Source organism: Coregonus clupeaformis, chromosome 9 (genome assembly GCF_020615455.1).
Source record: "Coregonus clupeaformis isolate EN_2021a chromosome 9, ASM2061545v1, whole genome shotgun sequence".
NCBI lineage: Eukaryota > Metazoa > Chordata > Actinopteri > Salmoniformes > Salmonidae > Coregonus > Coregonus clupeaformis.
In genome coordinates, this window is record NC_059200.1 from 57170521 (window position 1) to 57190159 (window position 19639).

The window sequence follows — 19639 nt, forward strand, 5'->3', positions numbered from 1 at the left end:
AAGTCCACCTGTGTGCTATCTAAGTGTCACATGATCTGTCACATGATCTCAGTATATATACACCTGTTCTGAAAGGCCCCAGAGTCTGCAACACCACTAAGCAAGGGGCACTACCAAGCAAGCGGCACCATGAAGACCAAGTAGCTCTCCAAACAGGTCAGCGACAAAGTTGTGGAGAAGTACAGATCAGGGTTGGGTTATAAAAAAAATATATGAAACTTTGAACATCCCACGTAGCACCATTAAATCCATTATTAAAAAATGGAGGTAGCTTAGTGGTTAAGAGCGTTGTGCCAGTAACCGAAAGGTCGCTGGTTCTAATCCCCGAGCCGACTAGGTGAAATCTGTCGATGTGCCCTTGAGCAAGGCACCTAACCCTAATTGCTCCAGTAAGTCGCTCTGGATAAGAGCGTCTGCTAAATGACTAAAATGTAATATGGCATCACAACGAACCTGCCAAGAGAGGGCCGCCAACCAAAACACACAGACCAGGCAAGGAGGGCATTAATCAGAGAGGAAAAAAAGAGACCAAAGATAACACTGAAGGAGCTGCAAAGCTCCACAACGGAGATTGGAGTATCTGTCCATAGGACCACTTTAAGCCGGACACTCCACAGAGCTGGGATTCACAGAAGAGTGGCCAGAAAAAAGCCATTGCTTAAAGAAAAAAATAAGCAAACACGTTTGGTGTTCACCAAAAGGCATGTGGGAGACTCCCCAAACATATGGAAGAAGATACTCTGGTCAGATGAAACTAAAATTGAGCTTTTTGGCCATCAAGGAAAACGCTATGTCTGGTGCAAACCCAACACCTCTCATCACCCCGAGAACACCATCTCCACATTGAAGCATGGTGGTGGCAGCATCATGCTGTGGGGATGTTTTTCATCGGCAGGGACTGGGAAACTGGTCATATTTGAAGGAATGATGGATGGCGCTAAATACAGGGAAATTCGTAAGGGAAACCTGTTTCAGTCTTACAGAGATTTGAGACTGGGACAAAGGTTCACCTTCCAGCAGGACAATGATCCTAAGCATACAGCTAAAGTAACACTCGAGTGGTTTAAGGGGAAACATTTAAATGTCTTGGAATGGCCTAGTCAAAGCCCAGACCTCAATCCAATTGAGAATCGGTGGTATGACTTAAAGATTGCTGTACACCAGCAGAACCCATCCAACTTGAAGGAACTGGAGCAGTTTTGCCTTGAAGAATGGGCAGAAATGTGCCAAGCTTATAGAGACATACCCCAAGAGACTTGCAGCTGTAATTGCTGCAAAAGGTGGCTCTACAAAGTATTGACTTTGGGGGGGTGAATCGTTTTTTTGTCTTATTTCTTGTTTGTTTCACAAAAATATATATTTTTCATCTTCAAAGTGGTAGGCACGTTGTGTAAATCAAATGATACAAACCCCAAAAAAATCAATTTTAATTCCAGGTTGTAAGGCAACAAAATAGGAAAAATGCCAATGGGGGGTGAATACTTTCACAACCCACTGTACAATGTAATTGTTGTTGTAATCTTAGGCAAACCATCTTCATTATCACAGTGGCACCTCCAAGTGCCACTAAGACCTTCTGGGAGAGAAGTTTCCCAGTTAACTCTTGCAGGACTCCAACCTTAAATAAGTGCTCAGCAATCAGTGTATTCCTCTCAAAGAATTCAACATCTCTCTCTATTCTTTCAATATGAATGACAGCTTCAGTCCAGACAACTAAGTCTGAATACAGGACATTGCATGTGTTCATCTTGGTGGTAGTATTGGTGGTAGTAGTAGTTGTGCATATGTTTTAAGCTAAGGATCCCATCATCTGCTTCAGATATTTCACACTTCCATGCTCATATCCTGGTTTGACAGCATCCTTCCTCTGGCAGAAAGGACATTACATTTCCACACAGCCCATTCCACAGCAATCGCAACTGACAAGTCCATCTGGACTGGCACCAATAAAGGGGTACTGCTGGTTGATGAATAGACCTGCCTTCATAATTACTAAGTTCTCATGAGAGCAGGTCATCATGCTCTGATACTGAGCCCGTGCAAGACTTTCATGTGAGCAACCCCATGCAGTGGCTGCAGACTTGAATTTGCCCGCTTCAGGGTAGCAGATTGTTTTGACAAGGCTTCTGGGATGGCTTTAAGGGGTCAGTTTTGCAAACAGATCCAAAGCGGGATGCTGTAACCCTCCCAGCTCTGTAGCGAAACCACAATTTGCTTGAGGATTATTCTTGTTGCCTCTTCAACATTCTTGGCCTGTTCTTCTGTCACTGATATTTTGATGGTGTCACAGTGGGCTTTTAACTCCTCAGGACCCATTGTGCTGCAGGCTTCGCTCCACAGAACCGGGAGTACTTAGGGGAAGTCCTCTGTAGCTGACCTTGGTGTGTATTTTTCGGAATACTGTGAAATGAGTGACAGGATGGCGTGCTTGGACTTGCACATACTGAGCTTCTCCAAGGGACTTGAAAGATCAGCTGGAGAGGTTGGCTTTATCTCAGAGCACATGGACTTCACTCGTGGGGCTCGTGGCTGAGCTGAACAAGCTCCTTTGATTGAACAGTCCAATGACTGCTGTTTTGACCTGACACTCTGAAAATCAATGTCAGCTACTGGCTTGTACTCCAAGTTGTGCATGACAGATGGTAGCTTCCAGTAAGCTTTCTCCGCTGTGACAGTCTTGGTGTCTCTGATTCTGACAGCAGCATCAATGTAAAATAGGACTGCAGCTATGTGGGAGCAAGCTTCGTCCAATTACGCCATGCACAGTGAGCTGCCAGCACTTTTCCTGACTGTTCTGCCATAATCCAGGGAGAGGTTGTGGTTTCCCGCAGAGTGTAACACCTGTCAACAGGTTAAAAACATATTGGCTAATGTTAGTAGCCTAAGCAAGATTCAAAGGTCTGTATGGGTTTTAGTTGACTGACAGAAAATACAGTATACATTTTGTGACCAACATTTAGTATTATCCTAATTAGGCTATGGATGAGTGAGGCAAAAATGGAATGGGGGTTTCTCACGTTTAGTCATTGGTTTTGCAGTGTTGTATCTCCCCCTTGTGGCTTCATTGGATATTACATGTATTATTACGTTTCAACAGGTGGTTTATCATTGAATGGGTCATTTGAGCAGTGCACAAACTGTGGAAGTAGCAGCAAGAATAGGGAAGAACAGGGATGCCGCAAAGTAAGCTAGCTTACCAGTATCATGTAAAATGAAAAACACACTTACCCTAGCTGTCAAGATATGGATCCCATTTCGGATTGCCACCCTCAGTTGTCTCACCCATCCAAAAATGAAAAAGTATGCCTGTAAACCTTTTGTATGCTTTCAGATCTTCCATAGAGTAGGGGCTTGGGCTGAAGACTAGTTAACAATGTGACAATAGCTAATAAATGGATACAAATCCACATTTTGGGACCATTCCGTTTTAGCTATGTTGATCTGTACCTACATTTTTTTTATTTATTGCGCTTTTTCTGACCCAGAGAGATATTAAAAACAAATTGTGCCATCAACGTAAATGGCCAGCAGGAGGCACTATTCTTCCACCATAATGACTCTGGTTTTACAATAGGTTGCCTGGTGTGGTTGCTAGATGATTTGTGATGCAACTGCCAGCCCCCTCTCTCTATCTATGTATGTATGTACAGTACCAGTCAAAAGTTTGGACACACTTACTCATTGCCTTGATAACAGCTTTGCACACTCTTGGCATTCTCTCAACCAGCTTCACCTGGAATGCTTTTCCAACAGTCTTGAAGGAGTTCCCACATATACTGAGCACTTTTCCTTCACTCTGCCGTCTGACTCATCCCAAAACATCTCAATTGGGTTGAGTTCTGGTTGTTGTGGAGGCCAGGTCATCTGCAGCATTCCATCATTCTCCTTCTTGGTAAAATAGCCCTTACACAGCCTGGAGGTGTGGTTTGGTCATTGTCCTGTTGAAAAACAAATCATAGTCCCACTAAGCCCAAACCAGATGGGAGGGTGTCGTGAGTCCTCTGTAGCTCAATTGGTAGAGCATGGCGCTTGTAACGCCAGGGTAGTGGGTTCGATCCCCGGGACCACCCATACGTAAAAATGTATGCACGCATGACTGTAAGTCGCTTTGGATAAAAGCGTCTGCTAAATGGCATATTATTATTTATTATTATATTATAGGGTGTATCGCTGCAGAATGCTGTGGTAGCCATGCTGGTTAAGTGTGCCTTGAATTCTAAATACATCACAGACAGTGTCACAAGCAAAGCACCCCCACATCATAACACCTCCTCCTCCATGCTTTACGGTGGGAAATACACATGCAGAGATCATCCGTTCACCCCCACCGCATCTCACAAAGCCACGGCGGAGTGCAAATCTCCAATTTGGACTCCAGATCAAAGGACACATTTCCACCGGTCTAATGTCCATTGCTCGAGTTTCTTGTCCCAAGCAATTCTCTTCTTCTTATTGGTGTCATTTAGTAGTGGTTTCTTTGCAGCAATTAGACCATGAAGGCCTGATTCACACAGTCTCCTCTGAACAGTTGATGTTGAGATGTGTCTGTTACTTGAATTCTGTGAAGCATTTATTTGGGCTGCAATTTCTGAGGCTGGTAACTCTAAGGAACTTATCCTCTGCAGCAGAGGTAACTCTGGGTCTTCCATTCATGTGGTGGTCCTCATGAGAGCCAGTTTCATCATAGCGCTTGATGGTTGACGCTTTGTGACTGCAAGTTCTTTAAATCTTCCATATCGACTGACCTTCATGTCTTAAAGTAATGATGGACTGCCGTTTCTCTTTGCTTATTTAAGCTGTTCTTGCCATAATATGGACTTGGTCTTTTACCAAATAGGGCTATCTTCTGTATACTCCCACTACCTTGTCACAACACAACTGATTGGCTCAAATGCATTAAGATGTAAAGAAATTCAACAAACTAACTTTTAAGAAGGCACACCTGTTAACTGAAATGCATTCCTGTGTGTGCGTGTGTGTGTGTGTGTGTGTGTGTGTGTGTGTGTGTGTGTGTGTGTGTGTGTGTGTGTGTAGAGAATTAAGAAGATAAAATTGGTAGAGGAGAGGAAGAGAGGAGAGAAATGAGAGTAGAACAGGAAGAAGATGGAGAGCGGAAGAGAGAAAACAGAAAGTAGAGGAGAGCAGTTTTATGGTAGTGGAGAAAGGATCAACCTCAGAACAGATGGAAGCATCCCTGTGGAACGCTTTCAACACATTGTAGAGTCCATGCCCTGACAAATTAAGGCTGTTCTGAAGGCAAAAGGACAGGGGGGGTAGGAGGGGGGGGAGACGGGACTCAGTGTAAATATCTGGGAATCTGGATTGATGAAAAGCTATCTTTCAAAAAGCATATTGATAAATTGGTTAAGAAGTTAAGAATTAAAAATGGGCCTCCTTTATAGGAATTCCTTTAGTTAAATAGCAGAAAACAAATAATTCAGTCGACATTCATTCCGGCTTTATATTATGGTGATATTGTCTATATGAATGTCACAGTATTTAGGCCATTGGACGCAGTTTATCATAGCGCACTACACTTTATTACGGGTGATAGGTTCAGTACACATCACTGAATTCTGTATCAGACTGGCCCTCTCTTAAATCTCGTAGATCAGTGCACTGCTCTCTTTTTGTTTATAAAACCCTTACATCATTATTGAATTACAGACATTTGAGTCACCAGACCAGATCACAGGTATGGCTAACTTTCGAGATCCCTTCGGTCTCCACAGAGTTAGGTTTAGTTTTTTTGGAATGATTTCCAGTTTGATGTTTTGGTGCCACTAGGGGCAGTTCAGACGGCTGGTTGAGGAATGTGTTTGTTTTTCAATTTTGTAAGTTACTTTTCTGAAATAGCTTGTAAATATTGTTATTTTTTGCATTGGAATTGTAAAAATTGTGAATTTATATGATTGTGTGCAGGGCTCCATTGTAAAAGAGGACTTGGTCTCAATAGGATTTCTCTGTTTAAATCTTTTAAAAATAATAATAGAACATTGCTTTGGTAATCTCCTCCCTTTGTATTCCTGGTAACCTAACCTATTTACAGTGTATGTGTGATCCTCAAGGTTGTTGTTATGCACTCAACATTGGCAACCATATGGGGATTTACAGTATTTAAAGACTTTACAGAAACAGGGGATCAGTGGATGCAGACTTTCTTTCTTCTATAAAGAATGAAAATAAATAGTATATAATTGTGATTATATTAACATCCTCTCTTTCTCTCCTTTTCCCTCCCCCCCACTGCCCTCTCTGTCCCTCTCTCTGTCCCTCCCTACCTCTCTATCTCCCTCTATCAGACTACTTGTGTGGGCCAGGTGAGAATGTGTACTGCATTGACTTCACCAGGTTCAAGATCAGAGACATGGAGACAGGCACAGTGCTGTTCGAAATCACCAAACCTCCTAATACAGGTGAGACACACACACAGGGGTCTGACTGGCCTATTATGATGAGTCTTACCTTTGAGTGCTATCTCTCTCTCTCTCTCTCTCGCTCTCTCGCTCTCTCGCTCTCTCTCTCTCTCTCTCTCTCTCTCTCTCTCTCTCGCTCTCTCTCTCTCTCGCTCTCTCTCTCTCTCGCTCTCTCTCTCTCTCTCTCTCTCTCTCTCTCTCTCTCTCTCTCTCTCTCTCTCTCTCTCTCTCTCTCTCTCTCTCTCTCTCTCTCTCTCTCTCTCTCTCTCTCTGTGTGTGTAGATAAAGCAGGAGATAAAAGGGCCATTGATCCAAATGCCGGGAGGTTTGTCCGCTACCAGTTCACCCCCGCCTTCCTCCGCCTAAGACAAGTTGGTGCCACGTAAGTCTAACCCCTTAACTCACAAGGAAGTCTGTAACCCTAACCCCCAAAGAGGGATGCATTTTAATCCCAATGAAATTGCCTCTCCCCCTCCCCCCTCTCTGCCTTTATCTCACCATTCTTCCATCCTTCCCCCCTTTCAGTGTTGAGTTCACCATAGGAGACATGCCCATAGAGAACTTCCGGATGATTGAGAGGCACTACTTCAGAGAGAAGCTGCTCAAAAGCTTTGACTTTGAGTTTGGCTTCTGTATGCCCAGTAGCAAGAACACTTGCGAACACATCTATGAGTTCCCCCCTCTGTCTGAGGACGTCAGTGAGTACACACACACAAACACACACACACACACATACACACAGCGAGAGAGAGAGGCCTGGGAAATGTGCTGACAGACAGTAGCTGTGTCCGAATTCCCATACTTGCGTCCTAAATAGTAGGCCGTTTGAGTACACATAAAAATGACGTTTAATAGTATGCAACATTTCCAAAATCAAGCATACTTTAAATGCCCGGATGTCATTAATTTCAGCTTTGACAACAGCTGATCAATTAGATATGGGGATGTGCTACCGAAATCAATGAATAGCAGGAAAAAATGCAATCGCGCATGACGCATTCTCAGTATGCGAAAATAGAATGAGTTATAGTATGTACATTTTCAAAAATCCAGTATGGTTTAAATGCCAGGCTTTTATACTCATTTCGGCTCTTCATCTAGTAGAATTCGATGCACACTTGTCCACAATGCATTGGAAGAGGTGGGCTGTGAGTGATAGGACCTAGTTCTCTTCAAGTAGCCAAACAACAAAACTAGGCTACTTTGCCGAATAGCAAAGCTTCTGCGGGGGTGTTCAAATGTAGGCTAAGTAGTTTTTGTTCTCCTTAAAATGATCACAAGTATTGCATCGTAGGCTACTTGAAAACAGAAGTCTATATATATGTTTTTTTTACCCAAAGTGGATTTCTGTTTTCTCATTGAAAAGTGTTTCTGGTTTTCTTGGCCTTCGTCAGAGTTTTTAAACTGAATACTCAACCATCTTTCGATTTCTGAATGTGTCGGCACCAGAGACTCGGGATGTGGCTGTTGATGTCATGTTAATCAGGCCTTTTGATTTGAACATATGGATTGTTTTAGTTTTGTAGGCGAGGCTACCTTGCCTTAGCAGTTATTCTGATCTCGTTCCCAATGATCAGTGCTTTAGTTTATTATGTTGCTGTCCAACGGTTCTGAATATGCGATGCACCTGACTGTCCATGTTTTTCAGAAAGTATTCACACCCCCTGACTTTTTCCACATTTGGTTTTTTTACAGCCTGAATTTCAATTGGATTAAATTAAGACTGTTTTGGTCACTGGTCTACACACAATATCCCATAATGTGAAAGTGGAATTCTGTTTCTACATTTTACAAATTAATTACAAATGAAAGGCTGAAATGTCTTAAGTCAATAAGTATTCAACCCCTTTGTTATGGAAAACCTAAATAAGTTCAGGAGTAAAAATTTGCATAACAAGTCACATAATAAGTTGCATGGACTCACTCTGTGTGCAATAATAGTGTTTTAACATGATTTTTTAAAGACTACCTCATCTCTGTACCCCACACATACAATTATCTGTAAGGTCCCTCAGTTAAGCAGTGAATTTCAAGCACAGATTCAAGCACAAAGACCAGGGATGTTTTCCAATGCCTCGCAAAGAAGGGCAACTATTGGTAGATGGGTAAAAATGAAAAAATCTGACATTTAAGTAATTAATTACACTTTGGATGCTGTATCAATACACCCAGTCACTGCAAAGATACAGGCGTCCTTCCTAACTCAGTTGCCGGAGAGGAAGGAAACCGCTCAGGGATTTCACCATGAGGCCAATGGTGACTTTAAAACAGTTACAGAGTTTAATGGCTGTGATAGGAGAAAATGGAGGATGGATCAACAACATTGTAGTTACTTCACAATACTAACCTAACTGACAGAGTGAAAAGAAGGAAGCCTGTATAGAATACAAATATTCCAAAACACGCATCCTGTTTGCAATAAGGCAGTAAAGTAATTCTGCAAAAAATTTTGCAAAGCAATTAACTTTTTGTTCTGAATACAAAGTGTTATGTTTGCGGCAAATCCAATACAACACATTACTGAGTATCACTCTCCATATTTTCAAGCAAAGTAGTGGCTGCATCATGTTATAATGGGTATGCTTGTAATCATTAAGGACTGGGGAGTTTTTCAGGATAAAGAAAATCCTAGAGGAAAACCTGGTTTAGTCTGCTTTTCACCAGACACTGGGAGATGAATTCACCTTTCAGCAGGACAATAACCTAAAACACAAGGCCAAATCTACACTGGAGTTGCTTACCAAGAAGACAGTGAATGTTCCTGAGTGGCCGAGTTGACAGAGCTTGAAGAATTGTTTAAATAATAATGGGCAAATGTTGCGCAATCCAGGTGTGGAAAGCTCTTAGAAATGTACCTAGAAAGACTCACAGCTGTAATCACTGCCAAATGTGCTTCTACAAAGTGTTGACTCAGGGGTGTGAAAATTCAGACGTTTGATTGCAAATGCAGAGGGAGTCGAAAAGAGAACACAGAAGGCTGTTGTATAAAACACCTGTCTCTGGATTACATCTTCAAACTAAGGGCAACCATGCCATCCGTGACCGAGAGGGAGAAAGATATGATGATTCTTATGGCATTGCACACGGTCAATGTGAACCAGAGTGACTTGACACAACGGGCCAAGCAAGCTGTACAAACAAAACACAAACAACAGAGGACTTCTTACTTAGGGAAAGGGGTTCCAGTCTGCCGTGAAGCATTCATCCATGTATACGGGTAAGAGTCTAGCTGCATTTTCAGATATTTTAAGTTTCTAATTTTGTCAAAGTCATTTTCATTGCAAGTGCAAGCGTACTGTTAGCTAGCTAACATTGACCCTAGTTGGTTAGCTTTAGCTACCTGCAGATTCATACTACATAATGTCATGCATGGTGTATAGCTATGTTTCTATTGCTACTGTATGGGTTGGAATTATGGTTTATTGTTTAGCTAGCTAGCTAGTAACATGTCTAAACAAAAGAGTCCACTTCGACAGATGATTACATGACCCATCAAGTTAGCCAGGTGTACATGTATAGACAATAGTGACCCATCCACTTAGCTAGATGTGGCTGGGGGGTGATTATAGCATTTATTTCACATGACCCATCAATTTAGACAAGTGTGTCTGGGTATGCATCATCTAATATTATAAAATATGTATAAAATTATGACTCTATTAGGTCCCGGTTTAAATGACGTGCAGCTTATAAAGCCTTCATAAAGCCTACATAAACACTTCATAAACACTACATAAATGTGTCACAAATCACCTACAACCGTATGTCATGCTCTATAACGGGTTCATAAATGTGGCACAACTGTGTGATATAACCACCAATGTAAAATGTGACATAACCCACTATGTCAAATATGACATAAACCTGTGCTTTATAAAGGGTTGCATAAGCACCACTTAATAAAGGCTTTATAAATCATATTAAATTGAGGCTTCACAAAGCATTTATACATTTGTCTTGTATCTTGGTAGAGCATTGCAACACCAGGATAAAATGTTTGATTCCCGGGACCACCCATACGTAAACATTTATGCACGCATGACTTTAAGTCGCTTTGGCTAAAATCGTCTGCTAAATTGAATCAATTATATTACTCTAAAACATTTCTAGGATGGCCCAACCACTTTCCCTCTTGGGTGCATAGACAATATTGGACCTGACCTCAACATTCCCCAAAATGCTGTGCTGCAGGATGACACACTCTAAGGTGCAGTTATGAACAGCAAAAGACGTTGGTGGGGCCTTTTAAAATCTGTAAAAAATATTTGGCCCCCCAATTCAGTATTTTTCCCAAATTCCATTTTCTCGGTTTAGTTTTTCCAGGTTTCGTATCCCCCCCATTTAAAAAAAATATTTTTTCCCCCCAGTTTTTCACACTTTTAATATATTTATTTGTTTTAAAATGGATTTGTTGTGTTCCCAAAAATGCTTAAACCACATAAGGGGACGACTTTTGATGTCTGGGAAAAATCTAAGAAACGTTTAGTTTTTTTGTGTAGTTGCCCTTTAATTTAGTGTGTTTGGTTAGTGGTGTTTCTGTAGCGCAGTAAAGCGCAGATCTGTGTTTGCAAATCAAATGGCCACTTTTGTTTATTGTAATTTTAATTTGTTTGTAGTAGTTAATTCTTTAGAGTCTAAGATGCTGGGGGGACGGGGTGCTAAACTGACATATGGAATTGTTTTAAGATGGTCATACTATGTATTATTTAGCTATTTGATTTGGAATTTTAGGACCCCTTTAGGTATCAAAAGAAAATTCATAAATGGCTAAAAGTAGTAGGTCAAACCGTTCGGATGCTACAGACGTTTTCGTGAAAAGACCGATTTTCAGGATGTCTCATGGTCTGACAAAAAACACTATAGCTCTGCCACCTTTCACCGCAGATGCGGAAGTGCGACATAGGTGGATGCGGCAGATTGAGAAACAGCCCATGCAAAAAAACTGATATCTCTAACTTAAACTGACAGATTTTGATGGGGATTTTTTTGTTATGTTACTTAGATTGACGCACCGGTGCTCTATGTAGTACTGTGCACCTCCCATAGTCTGTTCTTGACTTGGGGACTGTGAAGAGACCTCTGGTGGCATGTTTTGTGGGGTATGCATGGGGGTCCAATGCGTTCAACATGTCAATACCTCTCACAAATACAAGTGGTGATGAAGTCAATCTCTCCTCCACTTTTACATTAATGGCCGAGCGGGTTGGGTGTGGAGCCAGAGACAACAGGGGTTCAAACTGTAGAACCCAGTTCCTACATTTGAATATAAAAATGGATTTTATCAAACAAAACGATGCTACATTTTATCTCTGGGACCCTTAGAATGACAAATCAGAGTAAGTATGTATGTAAGTACATAATTTACCTTCAGAGGTGAATGTATCAAACCAGTTGGCGTGATAATTTTTTTGTTGTTGTGCACTCTCCTCAAACAACAGCATGGTATTTTTACACTGTAATAGCTACTGTAAATTGGACAGTGCAGTTCGATTAACAAGAATTTAAGAGTTCTGCCCATATAAGACATGTCTATGTCCTGGAAAGTTTGCTGTTACTTACAACAGTCATGCTAATCACATTAGCGCACGTTAGCTCAACCGTCCCGTATACGGGACACCGATCCCGTAGAGGTTAAAGAACACCCTCTGCGTTCTTTTAGACAGGTAACTCTTTATCCACAATATATTAGGGGGTGTAAAGCAATAACACATACGTTTTTCCAGCAACAGTGTATGATCAATAATGTCAAAAGCCGCACTTAAGTCTAATTAAATAGCCCCCACAACCTTTTTATCATCAATTTCTCTCAGCCAGTTATTTGTGTAAGTGCTGTGCTTGTTGAATGTCCTTCCCTATAAGCGTGCTGAAAGTCTGTCAGTTTGTTAATGTAAAATAGCAAAAGTTTACTAAGGGTTGGTAAGAGGCTGATTGGTCAGCTATTTGAGCCAGTTAAGGGGGCTTTACTATTCTTAGATAGGGGAATAACTTTTGCTTCCCTCCAGGCCTGAAGGCACACACTTTCTAGTTGGCTTAAATTGAAGATATGGCAAATAGGAGTGGCAATATCATCCGCTATTATCCTCAATAATTTTCCATCCAAGTTGTCAGACCCCGGTGGCTTGTCATTGTTGATTGACAATAATATTTTTTTCACCTCTTCCACACTTACTTTACGGAATTCAAAATTACAATGCTTGTCTTTCATAATTTGGTCAGATATACTTGGATGTGTAGTGTCTGTGTTTGTTGCTGGCATGTCATAACTAAGTTTTCTAATCTTGCCAATGAAAAAATCCTTAAAGTAGTTGGCAATATCAGTTGGGTTTTGTGATGAATGAGCCATCTGATGGAGCGGAGTTTGCCTTTTTGCCCAAAATTTCATTTAAGGTAATCCAAAGCTTTTTACTATAATTCTTTATGTCATTTATCTTTGTTTCATAGTGTAGTTTCTTCTTCTTTTTATTCAGTTTAGTCACATGATTTCTCAATTTGCAGTACGTTTGCCAATCGGTTGTACAGCCAGACCTATTTGCCATCTCTTTTGCCTCATCCCTCTCAACCATACAATTTTTCAATTCCTCATCAATCCGTGGCGATTTAACAGTTTTTACAGTCATTTTCTTATTGGGTACATGCTTTTATTAGTAACTGGGATAAGCAGTTTCATAAATGTGTCAAGTGCAGCGTCTGGTTGCTCATCATTACACACCACGGACCAACAAATATTCTTCACAACAACATAGGAATCACTACAAAACGTATTGTATGACCTCTTATACACAATATTAGGCCCAGCCTTTGTAACTTTGGTTTTCCTAGATATGGCTACTATATTGTGATCTCTACATCCGATGTATTTGGATACTGCTTTCAAACTAATTTCTGCAGCATTAGTAAAGATGTGATCAATACATGTTGATGATTTCATTCCTGTACTGTTTGTAACCACCCTGGTAGGTTGATTGATCACCTGAACCTGGTTGCAGGCACTAGTTACAGTTTGAAGCTTTCTCTTGAGTGGGCAGCCTGATGAAAGCCTGTCAATATTTAAATCACCCAGAAAATATACATCTCTATTAATATCACATACATTATCAAGCATTTCACACGTTATCCAGATTCTGACTGTTAGCACTTGGTGGTCTATAGCAGCTTCCCACCAGAATGGGCTTTAGGTGAGGCAGATGAACCTGTAGCCATATTACTTCAACAGTATTTAACATGCGATCCTCTCAAAGCTTTACAGGAATGTGGTTCTGAATATAGACCGCAACACCGCCCCCGGTGGCATTTCTGTATTTTCTGTAAATGTAATAACCTTGTATTGCTACCACTGTATCATCAAAGGTATTATCTAAGTGAGTTTCAGAGATTGTCAGAATATGAATGTCATCTGTTACTAGCAAATTATTGATTTCATGAACCTTGTTTCTTAAGCTACATGTTTTAACGTGGGCTATTATTAATACTTTTCTGGGATGCTTGATTATTTTTCTTGCTTTACTGGGAAGATTAGCAGAGGTATACATACTCAGGTTATTCTTATTAGTGCAGAGTGAGCTGTACACAGTGGACTTCCTACTAGGGCACACCACCTCAGTGCTAACAGTATTACGCTGGTTCATAGGCATATGATTACTGCATACAATAGCTGTAGGAACAGCAGAGGCATTCCGGGCAGTAAGAGGGACATAAATTAGGTTATTTACATTGTGTCTTCCAACGCCCCTAGGATAATGTACATTTGTAAAACATTATGACAACTCAGCGACACAATGGCAGGGATTAAATGAGCTGGACTTCGGTCATTGATAAGTCATTGTCTCAACGCAGCCTTATAATGCTGTGAAAGGATCCAGGAACCCAAATAATTTGGCTGGATCCCATCCTCCTTACAAGCTTTGTTTCCAGAAGGTATCAAAATTGTCAATAAATATTACACCCACAGAGCTGCAATAGTCTCGTAGCCAGTTACGGAGGGCTAAAAGTCTGCTGAACCGTTCAATGCCACGATTTAGGGACGGCAGAGGGACAGATATTATGGGCCGTTTGTTGGGGTCAAGTAGAGACCCAATCAGTTCTTTAAAATCAATCTTCAGCTGTTCTGAGCTGCCCTTCATAATGTCATTTGACCCCACATGAACCATAACAGTATCAGCCCCCGATGACTGACTCACAGCTTCGGGAAGAACTGAACTTTTGCCCATGGAAAACACAAAGTCTTTGCCCCAAGTACAGATACAGTGGGGGAAAAAAGTATTTAGTCAGCCACCAATTGTGCAAGTTTTCCCACTTAAAAAGATGAGAGATTCCTGTAATTTTCATCATAGGTACACGTCAACTATGACAGACAAATTGAGAAAAGAAAATCCAGAAAATCACATTGTAGGATTTTTTATGAATTTATTTGCAAATTATGGTGGAAAATAAGTATTTGGTCAATAACAAAAGTTTCTCAATACTTTGTTATATACCCTTTGTTGGCAATGACACCGGTCAAACGTTTTCTGTAAGTCTTCACAAGGTTTTCACACACTGTTGCTGGTATTTTGGCCCATTCCTCCATGCAGATCTCCTCTAGAGCAGTGATGTTTTGGGGCTGTCGCTGGGCAACACGGACTTTCAACTCCCTCCAAAGATTTTCTATGGGGTTGAGATCTGGAGACTGGCTAGGCCACTCCAGGACCTTGAAATGCTTCTTACGAAGCCACTCCTTCGTTGCCCGGGTGGTGTGTTTGGGATCATTGTCATGCTGAAAGACCCAGCCACGTTTCATCTTCAATGCCCTTGCTGATGGAAGGAGGTTTTCACTCAAAATCTCACGATACATGGCCCCATTCATTCTTTCCTTTACACGGATCAGTCATCCTGGTCCCTTTGCAGAAAAACAGCCCCAAAGCATGATGTTTCCACCCCCATGCTTCACAGTAGGTATGGTGTTCTTTGGATGCAACTCAGCATTCTTTGTCCTCCAAACACGACGAGTTGAGTTTTTACCAAAAAGTTATATTTTGGTTTCATCTGACCATATGACATTCTCCCAATCCTCTTCTGGATCATCCAAATGCACTCTAGCAAACTTCAGACGGGCCTGGACATGTACTGGCTTAAGCAGGGGGACACGTCTGGAACTGCAGAATTTGAGTCCCTGGCGGCGTAGTGTGTTACTGATGGTAGGCTTTGTTACTTTGGTCCCAGCTCTCTGCAGGTCATTCACTAGGTCCCCCCTGTGTGGTTCTGGGATTTTTGCTCACCGTTCTTGTGATCATTTTGACCCCACGGCGTGAGATCTTGCGTGGAGCCCCAGATCGAGGGGAGATTATCAGTGGTCTTGTATGTCTTCCATTTCCTAATAATTGCTCCCACAGTTGATTTCTTCAAACCAAGCTGCTTACCTATTGCAGATTCAGTCTTCCCAGCCTGGTGCAGGTCTACAATTTTGTTTCTGGTGTCCTTTGACAGCTCTTCGGTCTTGGCCATAGTGGAGTTTGGAGTGTGACTGTTTGAGGTTGTGGACAGGTGTCTTTTATACTGATAACAAGTTCAAACAGGTGCCATTAATACAGGTAACGAGTGGAGGACAGAGGAGCCTCTTAAAGAAGAAGTTACAGGTCTGTGAGAGCCAGAAATCTTGCTTGTTTGTAGGTGACCAAATACTTATTTTCCACCATAATTTGCAAATAAATTCATTAAAAATCCTACAATGTGATTTTCTGGATTTTTTTTCTCATTTTGTCTGTCATAGTTGACGTGTACCTATGATGAAAATTACAGGCCTCTCTCATCTTTTTAAGTGGGAGAACTTGTACAATTGGTGGCTGACTAAATACTTTTTTCCCCCACTGTATATGCCTCACCATCGAACTCCCTGTCACAATCGCCGGAATGATCCAGCCTCTGCTGTGTCTTGAAGCAGATTGCGAAGACAGAGCCACAGAACTCACCTGAGAAGAGCGCTGCTGAGACGCCGGCTGCGTGCAGGCCACAACCGCCAAAGGGACAGAGCTCTGATCCAGAGAGCAATGCCCAACGGAGGTGGGCCGCGGTGGTCCAGGCTGTGCCCAGGCAGTTGATTGACTAGGACAGGGAGAGGTAGCTGGAGGGTCATCCACAGCCATGGAGGGAACACCCAAGCCCCCGGCAGAAGACAGCTGGTACAGGGGCTCAAAGCCATTTGAAATTCTTAAGTCCGGACGCGGGGGAAGAAGGCAGGCTCGCCGAGAATGATTCTTCTCCTTCTTTCTGGTTCCGACACGCATCCATTGACGCTCACCTGGAGTCAAACAGTGAGCAGCCATTTTCTGGTTCCATCTAGTAGAGGGGTGCAGTGGCGGAAATTGATCATAGTCCAGGAAGGTCCCATTATGATCCTCTTGGATGTTTTGATAGGAAGCATTTAAAGATGCTGATAGTCTCATAGGATCCTTATTCAGTTCAAGGCGCTTGGTCAAATGTTTTATTTCTTCATGAAGAGTAATAATCTTTTTTTTTTAGCTGCATCAAGTTCAATAAATGTTTCACAAATGAAGGTATCCATCAGACCTTTCCCCGTGACAACTACGAACATGTTGCATAGTATACATTTAATAGCTTGCGAGTACCCAGCAGATTCAAATTAGTTTTCACTGCTGCACGCCGACAGTCCAAGGGAACAAACATTTCCCAGCTCTGCCGGGGACTTAGATGATCCCTCCATGGCCGTGGACGCCCCCACCAGCCCCCCGCACAACTGTGTTGTTGTCTGTCTCTCGTAGAATGTGAGAGCGAGAGAGAAGCGCAGGGGGTCGGGAGATGTCTGGTCAGTTATCAGTGGCAGGTCGCCGGCTGTTCCTTCTATGCACTGCGTGTTAGTGTTCGGTGTAGCCTCTCAGAGGACACAGCTCTGAGAGGCTCAGTTTGCACTCACTCCTTTTCCAGTGTCTGTCGACCCTCCACCGTAGTCGTCTGTCACACTCTGTCGTCTGCTTGATTTGGTTTTGAAGATGAGTCCATGCAACTTATTACGTGACTTGTTAAGCACATTTTTACTCCTGAACTTATTTAGGTTTGCCATAACAAAGGGGTTGAATACGTTTTGACACAAGACATTTCAGCTTTTGATTTTTTATTAATTTGTAAACATTTCTAAAAACATAATTCCACTTGGACATTGTGGGATACTGTGTGTATGCCAGTGGAACAAAATCTCAATTTAATCCATTCTAAATTCAGGCTGTAACACAACAAAATGTGGAAAAAGTCAAGGGGTGTGAATACTTTCTGAAGGCACTGTATAACTCCATTCCTATTCTATTCAGAGTTTAGAGAGAAAATCAAATAGGAAATTAGCTATTATCAGGCTGGTTAATGAGATGTATGTCTGTTGAATTTGGAAAAACCACCCACACTCGGCCCGCCCCACCTACTCAGCCAGTCAGGATCCGCTAGTGCGTTGTGGCCATGGCATACTGCATGCTTTTTATTAAACGGTATGTGCTAAATAGTACGTGACGATGAGTACATATTATGCAGTTGAAGTATATAATACTCTAGTATGGGTATCCGGACACAGCCATGTGGGGATTTTTATATGTTTGGCTTTAATATATATCATGTGACTGTGTTTCACTGTCGCCCCCTGTAGTGCGAGAGATGATCCTGCACCCATACAAGACGCAGTCCGACAGTTTCTACTTTGTGGACAACAAGCTGGTTATGCACAACAAGGCAGACTACTCCTACAGTGGCGGCCCCTAGAGGATGGAGGACCAACCAGGCTCCTGCAGACAGACAGACAGCGGGACCATGTTACTCAGTGGCACTGATACCATGCTCTCATCCTCCGTCTCAGCCCCCGGTGGAAAAGCTACGGAAACAACACTGAACAGACCCAACTAGAACACAGTTGCAGCGTGTGACTGTGCCTATGTGTGTGTGTGTGTGTGTGTGTGTGTGTGTGGGTGCACAAATAGCTTGTCTGTGTCAGAGCCTGGGAACACATGCACCAACACACATACACACACACACACAAAGCGACACAGAGACAATAAGACCAGCAAGTCTCTGTATAGGACCAGTAGAGGCTAGAGAATAAACAAATGGATGTGTGTGTGTGTGTGTGTGTGTGTGTGTGTGTGTGTGTGTGTGTGTGTGTGTGTGTGTGTATAAAATGTATCTTTCTGTATATTTATTCTGTGGGTGTGAGTATGATTGTGTGTACACGTCTGTATGTTTGTTATGACTGTGTGTGTGCGCGCATGCATATGTGAGTCTGTCATAACATATCATGGTAAATCACTGGTAAATATACATGTACATTTCACATTATATTTTATGTTTATAGACGATAGGGAATTTTTATGGAACTTTATGGTCAGAGGACTTTCCAAATACAATTTAAACTAGTTCATTTTGTACAGTGCCTTCAGAAAGTATTCACACCCCTTGACCTTTTCCACATTTTGTTGTGTTACAGCCTGAATCTAAAATGGATTAAATTGAGATGTTGTGTCACTGGCCTACACACAATACCCCATAATGTCAAAGTGGAATTATGTTTTTAGACATTTTTACAAATTAATTGAAAATGAAAAGCTGAAATGTCTTGAGTCAATAAGTATTCAACTCCTTTGTTATGGCAAGCCTAAATAAGTTCAGGAGTAAATATGTTCTTAACAAGTCACATAATAAGTTGCATGGACTCACTCTGTGCGCAATAATAGTTTTTAACATGATTTTTGAATGACTACCTCATCTCTGTACCCCACACATTCAATATTCTGTAAGGTCCCTCAGTCGAGCAGTGAATTTCAAACACAGATTCAACCACAAAGACCAGGGAGGTTTTCCAATGCCTCGCAAAAATAAGGACACCTATTGGTAGATAGGTAAAACATACAAAAAGCAGACACTGAATATCCCTTTGAGCATGGTGAAGTTATTAATTACACTTTAAATGGTGTATCAATACACCCAGTCACTACAAAGATACAGGCTTCCTTCCTAACTCAGTAAAAAACATAAAAAAGAACAGTCAAAATCCTAGAGGAAAACCTGGTTCAGTATGCTTTCCACCAGACACAGATGAATTCACCTTTCAGCAGGACAATAACCTAAAACACAAGGCCAAATATACACTGGAGTTGCTTACCAAGATGACATTGAATGTTCCTGAGTGGCCTAGTTAAAGTTTTGACTTAAATCGGCTTGAAAATCTATGGCAAGACTTGAAAATGGCTATGTAA

At 41.8% G+C, this 19639-nt stretch overlaps 1 protein-coding gene across 2 annotated transcripts in view; it reads left to right on the forward strand.

Annotated features, from left to right (window-relative positions):
• Positions 1-18874, forward strand: part of LOC121574476 (protein unc-119 homolog A-like) — a 63472-nt gene extending 44598 nt beyond the window's left edge. Inside the window, exons 2-5 of one of the 2 annotated variants that reach the window (XM_041887088.2) lie at positions 6303-6416; positions 6699-6798; positions 6942-7114; positions 18040-18874. In XM_041887088.2, coding sequence (XP_041743022.2) covers positions 6303-6416; positions 6699-6798; positions 6942-7114; positions 18040-18152 — 500 coding nt within the window. In that variant the 3' untranslated portion in view covers positions 18153-18874. The remainder of the gene's footprint in view (positions 1-6302; positions 6417-6698; positions 6799-6941; positions 7115-18039) is intronic. The other variant, XM_041887089.2, reaches the window with a different exon arrangement.
• Positions 18875-19639: the final 765 nt, after the last annotated feature.